The 13,203-nt window shown below is 40.9% G+C and overlaps 1 protein-coding gene across 1 annotated transcript; it reads left to right on the forward strand.

Annotated features, from left to right (window-relative positions):
• Positions 1-74: 74 nt before the first annotated feature.
• EXOSC10 (exosome component 10) lies at positions 75-11,177 on the forward strand (the record flags this gene model as incomplete). The annotated part of the gene is made up of 19 exons (XM_029086721.1): positions 75-150; positions 294-404; positions 792-935; positions 1,256-1,446; positions 2,023-2,179; positions 2,826-2,974; positions 3,287-3,337; positions 4,127-4,238; positions 4,920-4,970; positions 5,530-5,608; positions 5,754-5,875; positions 6,191-6,286; positions 6,857-6,931; positions 7,421-7,508; positions 7,750-7,823; positions 8,372-8,534; positions 9,008-9,069; positions 10,317-10,390; positions 10,977-11,177. Coding segments are annotated over 19 exons (1,906 nt in total), but the record flags the coding sequence as incomplete, so codon positions are not given.
• Between the last annotated feature and the right edge of the window lie 2,026 nt (positions 11,178-13,203).

Genomic DNA, 13,203 nt, shown 5'->3' on the forward strand with positions numbered 1-13,203 from the left:
CTCAAAGTCTCTGTGCTCTGGCTTCATAAATATGGCTGAAATTTAGTCTGTGCCTGTCTTCCTAATTTCCACAGGTTTGCTCACCCTTACCAGTATGAGCTGGAACATTTTTCTCCACCAGATGAAGTTCTCAAAAAACCAGAACCCCAGGTTGGTGCCCACATTAATTTAAACTTACTGCAGATGTGGTAAGTTTACAACCAGGTATACTTGATGAATTTCAGAATTGAGGGTGGAGGTCAGGGGTGGGAATTGACAGAGAACATACCATGCCTGATAATTTGTTCTGCCAGATGTACAGGCCCATCAAGGAAACACCCTGTCATTTTATCACCACACTGGATGAGCTGGTAGAACTAAATGAAAAGCTTATGAACTGTAAAGAATTTGCCCTGGACTTGGAGGTAATAAAATTGAGTTTTCTGTTTAAAAGTTACATGTATACTGTTAATACCTAGGAGAGCATTTTATTTTTCTAGTCTGTTTTGTACTCTTCTCTTTCTCCTGCTTTTTGTATTTTCTGACATGAAAAGACAGTTCATGACCCTGACCTGTCAGATATTATCTGTAAGGTTGAATTAAACTGTGTCAATGCTATAAGTTTTCCAATGGTAGTACTGGCTGCACACTTCATACTGAATTTGATCTTCTTTCAAATCATCCCATGTTTTTCTTTTATGTCATGTTAGTGACTGCAAAGAGAAAGCTTGCTCATCCAATTGTCTTTTTCTGTAAGAAGTTCTCTGTTACTTTTTCTTCCTTCATTTCTTCCTCTCCTCCATGTTTTTCAGCACCATTCCTACAGGAGTTTCCTGGGCTTGACATGTCTGATGCAGATTTCCACTCGAACAGAAGATTTCATTATTGATACACTGGAATTGCGCAGTGACATGAACATTCTCAATGAGACCTTCACAGACCCTGCAATTGTGAAGGTCAGCTGCCAAATTCACCAATTCACCACCAGATTTATTTTTTTTTAATTCATCTAATCTTTATTATAGTTAAAAGCACACCTTATGCTCTGTCTTGGTCACTTTTTTCTCCTTTCATTGTAACTTGTTCATGTGCCTGTTTATTTGATGTAAGTGGGGAGTTACTTGCCAAGTGCACTCATTTAGTAGTTCTGCACCTAACAGTGAAGGACAGAGAGAAAAGAAATCTGGTCCTAGACATGTGAATATGAAAGCACAGCACTGCCAACCTGCAGTAGAAATGTTCTTCTTGTCATCCTCAATTTGTTTTGCTTTTCAAGGTCCTTCATGGTGCTGATTCAGATGTGGAATGGCTGCAGAAAGACTTTGGTCTGTACTTGGTGAACATGTTTGATACTCATCAAGCTGCTCGTCTCCTCAATCTTGGCAGACATTCTTTGGACCACTTGCTGAAGCTGTATTGCAATGTAGATGCTGACAAGCAGTACCAGCTGGCTGACTGGAGGATACGGTAAAAACTGACCCATTAAACGGTCTGGAACTGCAAGGCAGCACTTATCCTTGTTTGTATTGTTAGAGGAGGAGTATGTTTCTAGTTGTAAGCCCAGTAGTTGTAGGTTAGTCTCAAAGTGAACAGGCACAGCATTTACCTGGCTGTGCTGTAAGTTCCAAGTGTTACATTTTCCTGTGTTTCTTTAGAAAAGAGGGTTCTTTTGGGAAGATCAGGGAAGATTAAGTAATGAAAAGCTCCTGGAAGCTCACTTCTTAGGAGCAGTGCTTAACCACTGCAGTAATATGGAGAAAGTCAGAGTTATGACAAATACCATAGCAAGCAGTTCTGCCACCTGACTTAGCTACACAGCACTCCTGCTTCCAGCATGGGAACAAGATGTCATCTGAACTGGAGAGTGCACAGCATGTTACTGCTGCTGCCTAACAAATCCTTTAGTAAGGAAACAGAAGAATTTCCATATTAGTTCTTGGTGTGTTTTATGTGCAATTTGCCTTAAATATGCCTTGCAAGAGGAAAGTGACAGATTGACGGGACAACTGAAATGTATGAGTGTAATTGTGGCTCTTTTTCTAGCCCTTTGCCAGAAGAAATGATTCAGTATGCCCGTGATGACACTCACTACTTGCTCTACATCTATGATAAAGTGAGGGAGGCACTGTGGGAGAGAGGGAATGAGCAGCCCACTCAGCTGCAGGTTGTGTGGCAACGCAGCAAGGACATCTGTCTGAAGGTAAAGCTTCACCTGGTTGGATTACCTGGATCAGAGTATGGGCTTAGTAGGACAGAAAGGCCTTTGCCTGTTCTATGTCTGTTGTATACACGCAGGGTTTTTTTCCTTTTTGTGTGTCTGAGAACAGCTGTATAAATTCTGACTCAGTTGTGTGCAGTCACTTGGTTCACTAGCTCAAATCCTTGGATTCAGGTGCTGCCTTGCTGTTTTTTGAATGCTATCACTCTTTGGCCTCCTGATGCTTTCAGGTGTGTCTTTTCCAAGAGATGTTACATTTCCAGTTCTACTGGATGTTCCTAGAAGTTCAAAGCCTAGCTGGAGTTACATTATGAGATAATTATATTGTGCCTGTGGAAAATACTGTCTATGAAAATAAGCCTTGTCTACTGTAGTAAAGCTGGAAGATATTCTATGTCTAAAGCTGCTTCTGGAGTTGGTGAGGGTGATTTTCCGCTAAAAATGGATGAGATGTATGTTTTTCAGGGATAGGTTCCTACCAATAGTTTAGGGTAAAAGCTCCAAGACACATTGTACCCGAGTTTATTCAGTCCCCTTATGTCCATGTGAGATTCTGTCTGTCTCAGTGAAGCAAGGGAAACTAGAAATCACAAATCTGATACTAATCATGAGTGTTTTTTCTGTCCAGAAATACATCAAGCCCCTCTTTTCAGATGAATCCTACCTTGAGCTTTACAGGAGGCAGAAGAAACATCTCGACACACAGCAGCTAGCAGCATTTAGGTTACTGTTTGCATGGAGAGACAAGATGGCACGTCAAGAGGATGAGAGTACAGGGTAAGCAATCTTCTGTTAAAAACATTGGCTTAATACTTCAGTGAGTCTCTTGGATTGTCCCTCTCCCACCCCTGAAGTGGAATCACTTTGTTACCTGTAGAAATTAGTGAACTACCTCAGACTACTTTTTCACAGTAGTTCTGTTAAGGTAGCAGTAAATTCTTACATGTATCTAGATTGGCCCTATTTAATTTCTTTTTAACTGATTTCATCTTTTCAGACCTTGTAATTGGGGCAGACTTGTGCACTTTGAAGATATTTTTAAGAGTTTTTAACATTTTGTTACATTCACATCTCCTCTTTGTGTTGTAGATATGTGCTACCAAATCATATGCTATTGAAGATAGCAGAGGAGCTGCCCAAGTAAGTTTTGTTCACCCTTGAGGGGTCTCATTTGATCTTAATATCCAACAAGTAATTTCCTAATGCATAATTACTTCTGCAGTTGGTTCCTTCCTTCCAGCTGTTAATACTGCTTTTCTCTATAGTTGTTCAGTTTGGAAGAGAAATAAATAGCAATACTCCTTCAGAAGGCTCCAAACATCTTCTGGGAATCATCTCTCTGATTTTATTCCACTAATAAAACACATTCCTTTGCATTGCTGTATGTCACATGTTCCCCCTGAGATTCCTACAGTATTACAGAGCAAGAGAGGGATGAGTTCCCCCATAGCATTTATTTGGGGTTTTTTTTCAGTTCCTAAAGGGATTTGGGCAGGGAAAAGGCACAGAAAGGGCAAATCCCTTAAAACACCCAATTTATACAACATTATCCTCAGACACTTGACACTCATCATCTAATATCCATACTTGAGAATAATAAAAATGCATCTTTAAATGCAAGTCCACTGCTGGGTTCAGCTTCCACAGATGGATACTGAACAAGGAGCAAAATAAAGATGAGGACAGACAGACCGACCACAGAAAAGATGAGTGAGAGCAGAGCTGAGTTAATGGTTTCTCCTTATCTGCAGAAACTTGTTACAGAAGAATTTTTCATCACAGAGAATAAACTCTGACAGATTAATCGGACTTGTTTTATTCTGTCACAGTGAGGACTGTGGTTGTATCTGGTTGCACATCCTTTGAATGCAAATGCCTAACATATTGGCCGTAAATATAGCACACTGAATTCTTCTCATCTCTCTTTAGAGAACCCCAGGGCATCATTGCTTGCTGTAATCCAGTCCCACCACTAGTTCGCCAGCAGATTAATGAATTGCATCTTCTCATTCAGCAGGCCCGGGAGATGCCTCTTCTCAAGGTAGGAGTAGATTGTACCACACAAGAGACTCATCACTTGCTTTCCATAAGCCAGGGACTGGAGCTAAATGGTGACCTGTGATGATGTGTGTGCTGAAGTTTGCTTTTTGAACACTGTGAATATAGTGTTCTGTAGCAGAGCAAAAAGATGTATTGCAAATTCTTCTTGCCTGTTGTCTGTTTTGTACTGCACACAGTGTCATTTCCTGGAAAACTAGAGCAGTAAAAGAACAGATACAACTTGCCCGGGGTGCAGTTGTCTGTCTTACATTGCACACATGTAAGACAGACAACATGTTTGCACCATGTTTGCCTGTGTGAGGAAGAAATGGATCTCGTGGAATTTGTTGGCCGTGTAAATGGATTTAGAAATCTGTTACAGCTATGGTGAAGCCAAAAAACCCCTTAGGTGTAAGAGGTTCATTAGTTAAAATATATCATCAGCATGTTGATAATACTAACACAGTCTTCCTCCTTTAGTGAAACAAAACCATTTGTGAGCATGAATGTGTCCTTCCTGTGTGAGGTATTTAAATGTATCTGTATGCAAACACTGCAGGAGAAGAAGAATGAATGTCATTCTATTAACCTGCTAGTTTATAATAAATCTGTTGAAAACATTGATAAGGAGGGCAGTGCATATGAAAACATTTAACTGACTTACCTTTCTCTCCCATTTCAGTCAGAGATTCGTGTTGCAGTCAAGAAGAGGGCACCTCTATCCAACCCCGAGGTACTGTTTACATAATAGTGGTTACCTAATGTCTTAAGCCTTAAACTCAGAAACAAGTGTAGCAAAATTCTAGCTTCTAGTAAATTGTTTATTCTCATCCATTTTACAAGTTTCTCTACTTTAGCTTAATGTTACTTTTCTCTGCTAGACCCATAATATTACCAGCTGTAAATGGATATTTTACAAGCTGCCATAGTAGCAGCACTTAAGGCTTCATGAGCAAACACTAGCTGCTGGGCAGTGTCATGTGTGTTAGTCTGTATTCACTGATATATACGGACTGAAGGGAAGTTTCAGGTGAGTTTCTAGGGCTGACTCATTTACTGTCCTTGTGAGTCTGAAGTAAAGCATCTTCTTTAGCCAGTGGATGTTTGCACAGATAACCTTTTGATGCCAGATACAATGTGCTCTGGCAGGTGAGCTATATTAAGAACATTCAGTCACTGAATTTCACCCTTTTATTTGAATTTTCATTAATGTGTCTCTGCATTATGACAAAACATATACAGATTCATGGAGTAGTGTATTAATGGTGTTTTTAATTTGAATCTCTCTGCAGAGGCTGGAGAGTACATTCTTTGGACCACACGACAGTTCCCGGATTCCTAGGGATGATTTTCCAAACAACTCTGCCTTGGGTAATTTGGACTTAACCTAAAAACTGTACTAATAATAACATGATGTGGCTTTGACATGGGGAAGTAAGCAGCCCTGAAGAAACTTTCAGTGAAAGCAGTAAAATATACAAGTATCTAATAGAAGTTTTGTCTCCTTTTCATGTAGAGCCTGCACCAGTTTTGGAACATGGTTGCCTCTTTTCAGACAGTGAAAGGACAATGAATATTCAGGATGCTCAGCCAGAGTCAGCATGTCTTGTTGCTACTGCTACTGTCAGCATATTCAGTGTAAGCCACATGTTTGTGATAGTGCTAGTATTTAAGTATTAGAAAACATATTTAATAATCTGATAAAACTGTGTGGAAGTGTTGCAAGAAATAGTAAGGTGGGACATGCATGGAAATGGTATTGGCTTCCTGTCAAGCATATAGCATAACCAAGACAACTAGGTTAGGAGATACAGAGGAGGCCAGCAAGTTAATTACATCTCTTTGGAGGGTTACTGCCATCACTGAAGTTTCAGATAAACATACGTGGAACAGCAGTAGCCAAAACCAAAAACTAATATTAATGTTTCTTCCTTTTTTTTTTTTCTTTTTTAGGAATGTGATGAAGTTGAAGGAAATGAGAAGGCTTTAACCACTGCACAGCAGAAAGCTCAGCGTATAATGGAGTCCTTTGAAAATCCATTTAGAATGGTAAATGCTCTCAATACATACTTGTAGTGGGACTCATAAACTGTGTAGTGCAGAGGATGCTCTGAGCTGTTTTTCCAAGCGTATCTGAAAGAGCTTGATAAAGCATCAGCTGCTGCTCTCTTACTGGAATCCAGAGATTGTCCTTCTTGCAAAGTATGCACGTGTGGACTTGTTTTCAAAACACACTGAAATGCCTCTTAGATATATGTCTTTCTACGTAGTAAACAGACCTCTCACTGTTTTGTTTTTTTTTTTTTTCAGTCAAGCTTGAGGTTTTTTTAATTTGCATCACATTTTCATCTCTATGGCTAGAGTTAGTGAGCTGATTTTATTCTTCTAATGAATCAGAAGAACAATAGAATACTTTGTTACAGATTTGGAGTGTCAAATTACTAGGAAATAATATCAAAACAACTTATTCTGGTGTGTGGTTGAGGGTTGGTTTTTCGGGTTCTTTAGAATGTTTCTTAAATATGAACTTTTTGATTTGGAACATTTTAAGTAGCATTTTAGCAGTGAGCTAAATGTCATATGTTGTGTTTAAAGCAAAATGTTTTTTTCTTTCTTCAGTACCTACCTTCCGAAGAGAATCCTGCCTATGTCTCACAATCTGCAAAGTTTGACCCGTCATCAAAAATTTATGAAGTAAGACTCAGGCTAAAATTTCCTGCCAAGTAGTACAAAAGAAACAAATAAGTAGGTTATATTTCTTTGGGAACTTCAGCAATATAGGATTTTATTTTTTTTCTCCTTGGATTCTCCTTAGAAAAAGAATCTTAAGTTTTGAGAAACTAGGCATGTTTCTGAATATGTAGTTTATTGTTTCTGTAGTATTAATATCCTTCGAAGAACCAGAGATTGGAGACATTTCACTGTAAATTCCCTGTCTGTCAAAGTTACAAACTACTACTGAAGTCTGTATCTGCCTTTGTTCTTGTGGCTTGTTTGTAGCTCAGAACTTTTAAAGCACATGGTTTTACTTTACCTGGTGCAGCAGATCTTAATCTCTCTTACAATCCAATTTGATCTTTTGTACTCTTAATGAAGACCAGCATGTGGTAGCAAGTTTATAAACTCCCTTTTGCCATAAAACTTCAAAGAAAGTGATCCCAAGTAATTTTTTTTCCATTGCAGATCAGCAATCGATGGAAGTTGATGAGTCAGAGACAAGTACAGAAGGAGGCCAAGAATGAAACCAAAAAGAAAGCAGCCGAGCAGTCAGGTACAGCCGTTCTTCCCTTCCTCAGTCTGTTGGCTAGTATGCTTTTCCCAATGCATATAGGTTGTTTCCCAGTTACAACAAAACTTTAGAGGATGGATTTCCTGATGGATGAGATTATTTGTTTGACAAAGATTATACTCTGTTTAGTTTGAGACTTGCTGCAAGCTGGTTTGCTTGCTTTTTCTAAGCTCCTGGGTAACTTACTCCTGCTTTTTACGGTAACACTTGTTTGTTTCCATAGCTGCTCGTGACCAGGCACAGAAGGAATATAAAGAGGCAACAGAAAATATTGTGTCTGTTCGTCAGCAAGCCATGGTAAGTCATTGAATTCTTTACTTCCAGCCTTTGCCCCTTTTGATTTTTATAACGTAGTTCAGAATGAAACCCTGAGCCCCATAACTATGGAATACCCCAATGACAGCCTTTTGATAGCAGCCTCTCTGTGGTTCTGCCCTGTGTGTAGCAACAGGCCCCTAGAAACCATGCTGTGCAAATCCTTGCATCCCTTCATATCTTCAGTAGGGAATGTTTGCTGCTGCTGTCCTCTGCTTCTCACTTGCCTAGGTTCCCCCAAATCTGCCTGTGGAGCCACAGCAGATGTCAACCTTTAATGTGAAATTACCACTTGGCTTTCGTTTGAGAAGTCCCTGCTGCAAGGAAAAAAAAAAGGGGAGCTTAGGCTGAAACAAGAACATAACATAAGTGCTTTCTCCCTGCACTCTTATTGCCACAGGCAGTAGCTGTCACTGGAGTCTAGGCCCAATGGGAACTTCATCCACATCCTCGTGTTATTGTCTACGCAGATGTTTCATTCTCCTCTCCTAAACTTGTCCTTGTTTCTATTCTGTGGGTTGCTTTCACAGCAGGAACAAGCTAATAAGAAGAGAGTCATGAGTGAAACAGGAACAGAGTTGCCAAAACAAGAGAAGAAACGGCCAAAAGCCTGCCAGCAACCAGAGGAGCTGGAAGCACCGAAGCAGTTTACCCCCTTTGATTACAGCAAGTCCAACTTCAAAGTGTTTGCGGGTAAGATCTGGATCTCTTGCTACAGTGCTGCAGGCTGTGGAAAATGTTGACAGCTGAGCCATGAGAAAGGCTCTGTGAGAATGCAGGTGCCAAGGTAGTACAAACTGTTACAATGCACTTACCTTACAGTGGGGAAATACTAAAAGAAATTAACTTGGGAAATGTACAGTTTAGCACCCCTTTTCGGATTTGGAAACAAAAGTCATCCAAGGGGATTGTGGATTCGTATTTTGCTTCTTTTCTCTGTAGAGAAAGTCATCTGTTTAATTGGACCCTAGGAACTAGGAGGCAAAGGAGATTTGACTCCTTTGTAACAAGTATCTGTTGAAAAGCATCTCCTGTCCTTAAGAGACTGTTGTAGTTTTTAGCATGTGGGAGACTGCAGTGAACCCTCCTTATCATCAGAGAACACTGAGGAATGTACTGCTCTTTCTGGAAAATTTTAGTGGCAGCTTCTCTCCTCTCACCCTTAGGAAGCAGCAAATCGAAGCAGTCGCCACAATTTGATCCTGCCAAGCAAGCTCACACAGGCAAGGTACGGGCAATTTGTGAAAGAAGGAAGAGAATGGTTGATGATAGCACGTACCCAGCTGGGGAGTCACTGGGGAAGGCAGGTTACTTGTTCTGGATCTGCAGAATGTTCCCTAACAGCACTTGGTACTGAGGTGCAACTTCCAATCACAAGCTCATGCTTTGTATTATAGCCTCTTCCTGTTCAGGAAGAGCTATTTTTCTGGGGGCCACTCAGAGTCTTTTGTTGTTTCCCACCTCTTCACGCATTGTTCACACCTATGCCCCCATACATCACAGACATGACACTTGAATCACAGCACAAATGTTGGTCACAATACCAAATTCAAGGCACTTTCAAAAATCTCAGAAGTCAGTCCAGTTATTCCAGGCCATGGCAGGTTTGTGTGGCATGGCATTCTCCACCAAGTACTGTCATTAGGAAAATAGTCTCAGCTCAGAGAATTTTTACTTAATTTATTGCTAATTGAGGTTGAGAGATCGAAGAGAAGAAAGAAAACAAACACGTACTTAGGGAATCCTGTGACCAGCACAGGTATCTTCATTGTCTCCCATCCCAGGTCACCCCTGCAGACGTGGGTTACCTAAAACCTGCCATGTATACCCTGCATAGTGCTCATGCGTGGAGCGTTTGGGTGCTGGTGCGTGATGTCAGCGGGCATTCAGGCATGAAGTAACAGGGTGCCCATGCATGAGCTCATTGGGCGCTCGAGCGTTAATTTTAAGTTCTGAAGCTCATTTCTTGCATTTCAGGCTCTTTCCTGTGTATGCTGCCTTCCTGCATATTTAATTGGAGGGCAAATGGTACCAGAGAGCATCTTAGATATTCATTAAAAATCATATTGTAGAAACTGGTCAAGTTTATGGCTGATAGTGTAGGAAACAGTTTCCTGTGCAATCCCTTTTCTGGGTCAGTTGAAACTTGTTTCAGGAGAAAAAAATCAAAACCGATTGGTGAATTTGGGACAACCTGTACAGATCTTTCTGTCTAAGTGGGGTAAGATTTGTCATCAGTGGGTTATTGTGCCTCCCATGTCAAGGTTAGACTGGTAGAACATCACTTACGCAGATGCATTCAGCGCACATACATGTAAAGAAGACCTAAAACATAGAGCTCACAGTGTAAACAAGCAGCGTTCCTTGAAGCAGAGGGACCTGCCAGCACATGAATCTCATGGAATATACTGTATTTGGCAGGTTCCTCACTGTGGTGGTGATGATTTGGTTTTTGTTTTTTTTTCTTCTCTGCAGAAATTTGCTGGAGCTAACAAACTTCAACAATCTGGAAACCGAAGCATGTCCTACCTGGCGGGGAAAGCTGATAGGTGTGTTGTCTGCTTGCTCTCACAGTGGTGAAGTGTTTTCACGCCCGTGCCCTGGAGCTATGGGCAAAGCCTAGCTATTGTCCTCAGCGTAAGCACATGGTTAATTGGAAGAGGTTGCGTAACACCTACTCACGTTCATTTCACAGCCTGACGTCAGTTCAAAGGAAAAAAGGAAGGGAAAAAAAAAATCTTAGTCAGGATTAATGCAATCAAAGACAATTCTGGGTGGAAGGTTTGAAATGTTGAAGTAAAAGTTTGTTTTAATAGATGTGGGAGTCGCTTTCTTTGGCCACAAAGATAGGTAGAGGTGGGGAAAACATTTGCCTAGCTTAGGAGGAAGATAAATAACAGGACTGCCAAATATGAACATTCTTGTTCTGAATAGATACTTAATGTGTAGTTTATGAGGCTTGATCCTTCTGTATTATTTAGTCATAAAAGAGCAGTACTACTAAGGGCAGCATTGGAGGGAGGAAGGTTTTCTCTGCATCATGACCCTTTCTCAATAGGATCGTGGTAACCTGCTGTAAGTTTTCAGTCTTGAGTGCATTTAGAGCAAAAGTCTTACTGTAACTGTCTTTTGCAGGAGTTCCAGGCACCACTGGCCGAAGAGATAGTCCCTGTTACAGGACCTGTGGGAGTTGCTGCTGAAACAATAGTCAGAAGTATTGTCACCATGGGAAGGCAAATACCGGTCATTGAGCAGTTTTTGTACAGAAATGTTTTTAAACCCATTAAAATCTTTTTTTTTTTTTTTTTTTTTTCCCCAAAAGGAAAAATATCTTAATTGATTTCACTTTTTTTTATATTCACATTGGGGTTTTTTCTAATTATACTTACAATGTTGCTTTGTTTCTAATTTTGAAAGTTCGTCCCGTGTCCTCAAACAGTTAGGCTAAACTTGTCGCTTCTTGGAGTTGCTTGAAGTGCAGAACCAGCATGTCAGTGGACTATGAGAGGAACCTCTTGGCATCTCTAAAGCCAGCACAAAAATAATAGAGAGATTCAGTAGATGTGACTCAAACTCCAGCAGTCCAAAGGAGGAAATAAAGCCAGACTATCTTTTATGTTAGACCTTGCTTACAAACTGAACTGCACAGCTCATCTCTTACAAGACAAGGTAATATGAAAAACAAATGTGGTTACCTGGCAGTGTTTTTGTATTTTTAAGCAAAGATTTTAAGGGGGGAAAAAAAAAAAAGAGTTAGGGTACTTTTGGATCAGACCAGTAATTTTACCATAAAGTTATAGAGTGAAAGTTTTTCACCTTGAAGTTAAGAGTAAAGTTTTCCACCCTAAAGTTAGAGAGTGAAAGCAGTAGCATTAGGTAGAAGGTAACAACACAGTGGGGAAAGCCAGGGAAAATGAATCTCAGTACAGTTATACTAACATTTCATAGTTTTAAATACCCACAGTGAGTTATCCTGAAGTCTTTGTAGAAAGAGTATCAGCCCATAATTTGATGGATGGATGGCAGAGCTTATTGTAAATGCTGACAACTGAAGGCTGGCAATGCTGCTGTGACAGGTAAGCAACGTTGCAGTTTAACAGTTTTGATTAGGGAAGGGTAGGGCTGATGTGACTTTGCTTGAGGCCACATTAAATCAGTGGCAGAGCTGCTTCCTGGGTTACTAGTTGCTGTGCTGACCAGTGGATCTTGCTGCCTTTCCCAAAGGGCTTTTTGTCTTTGGGATTTCAGTTTCTGACTTAAGGATTTTCCATTTCATGCTCACCTGTTCTGGCGATGACAGAATTTACTTCTCTGAGTGTTAGGCTAGGTGGCCAGTGGTAAAAACTTCCCTCCTCATTCCTAACCCAAGGGCTTTATTTTACAAAGACTGTGAGGAGGTTTTCTATTTTGTTTGGGTTTTTTTCAATCTTTCAGTGTATTTCTGGGGAGTAGAGTGTGGAAGGAACAGAGGATGGTTTTTTTTTTCTCCTTAGATATCTTAGTGTGAACAGTGCTGGCCAAGCAGCATTGTAATGGTAGAACAGAGTCCCTTTCTGCTCATAAAATCTGCTTGCGTGGCTGAATATTGGAGAATGTTTTTGAAAAGAGGCAGTTAAATAGCAATTGTCTGTAAGTGCATTTGCAGGGGCTGCCAATTCCCCTTCTTGTCAGCTTTACCACTTCTGGTATTTCTGTAACTTGAAGAATGAGTAACTCTTACCAAAAGCCCCATTGCCTGCAGAGGTAGTAAAATTTCTGTAGTTTCTTTAAGTCTTTTCCTCCCTTAAAATTCTAAGCAAGGTGCTATTTCAAGGATTATTTTAATTATAGTCTTTTTCTGATTGCTCTTTGAGTTGTGGCTCACTGCTGTAGGTTTAAAACCATCTCTGGTGGAAGTGACTGGCAAATCCAGGTGTGCTCTGTTCCCCCAGTGACACCTTTGAATCGGATGAAGTTGTAGCACTAGAATCCGATAATCTAAGCCCGTTTTGCTACGGGGCAGCCGTTAGTTGTTCAAGAAGAGCTTTGCATAACCTGCTGGGAGAACTCGTGGTGCAACCTCGGTGAATTTCTCCCGAGTCTGCTCTCTGCAGCACCCACCACGTTTTGTAACGCTCCCCAGCTCGCGCCAGGGCCCACGAACCTAGAAAGGAATCTGCTTTCGTAACATCTAACCCTAAAACAGCCCCGTTGGACTTTTTTATTATTATTTTTTTCCTTTTCTCTGAAAATCGTTCGTCTCTCCCCGTTTCTGCGGGTGGCGGAGCTCTGCCGAGCGCTCGGGAAGCGCCTCGTCTTCCGCCCGGGTTCTGCCTTTGTGGCGCGGCGGGGGCCGTGCGGAGCGCGGAGGCGCGGCAGCTCC

This window comes from Antrostomus carolinensis, unplaced genomic scaffold (assembly GCF_000700745.2).
Source record: "Antrostomus carolinensis isolate BGI_N321 unplaced genomic scaffold, ASM70074v2 Scaffold19389, whole genome shotgun sequence".
Taxonomy (NCBI): domain Eukaryota; kingdom Metazoa; phylum Chordata; class Aves; order Caprimulgiformes; family Caprimulgidae; genus Antrostomus; species Antrostomus carolinensis.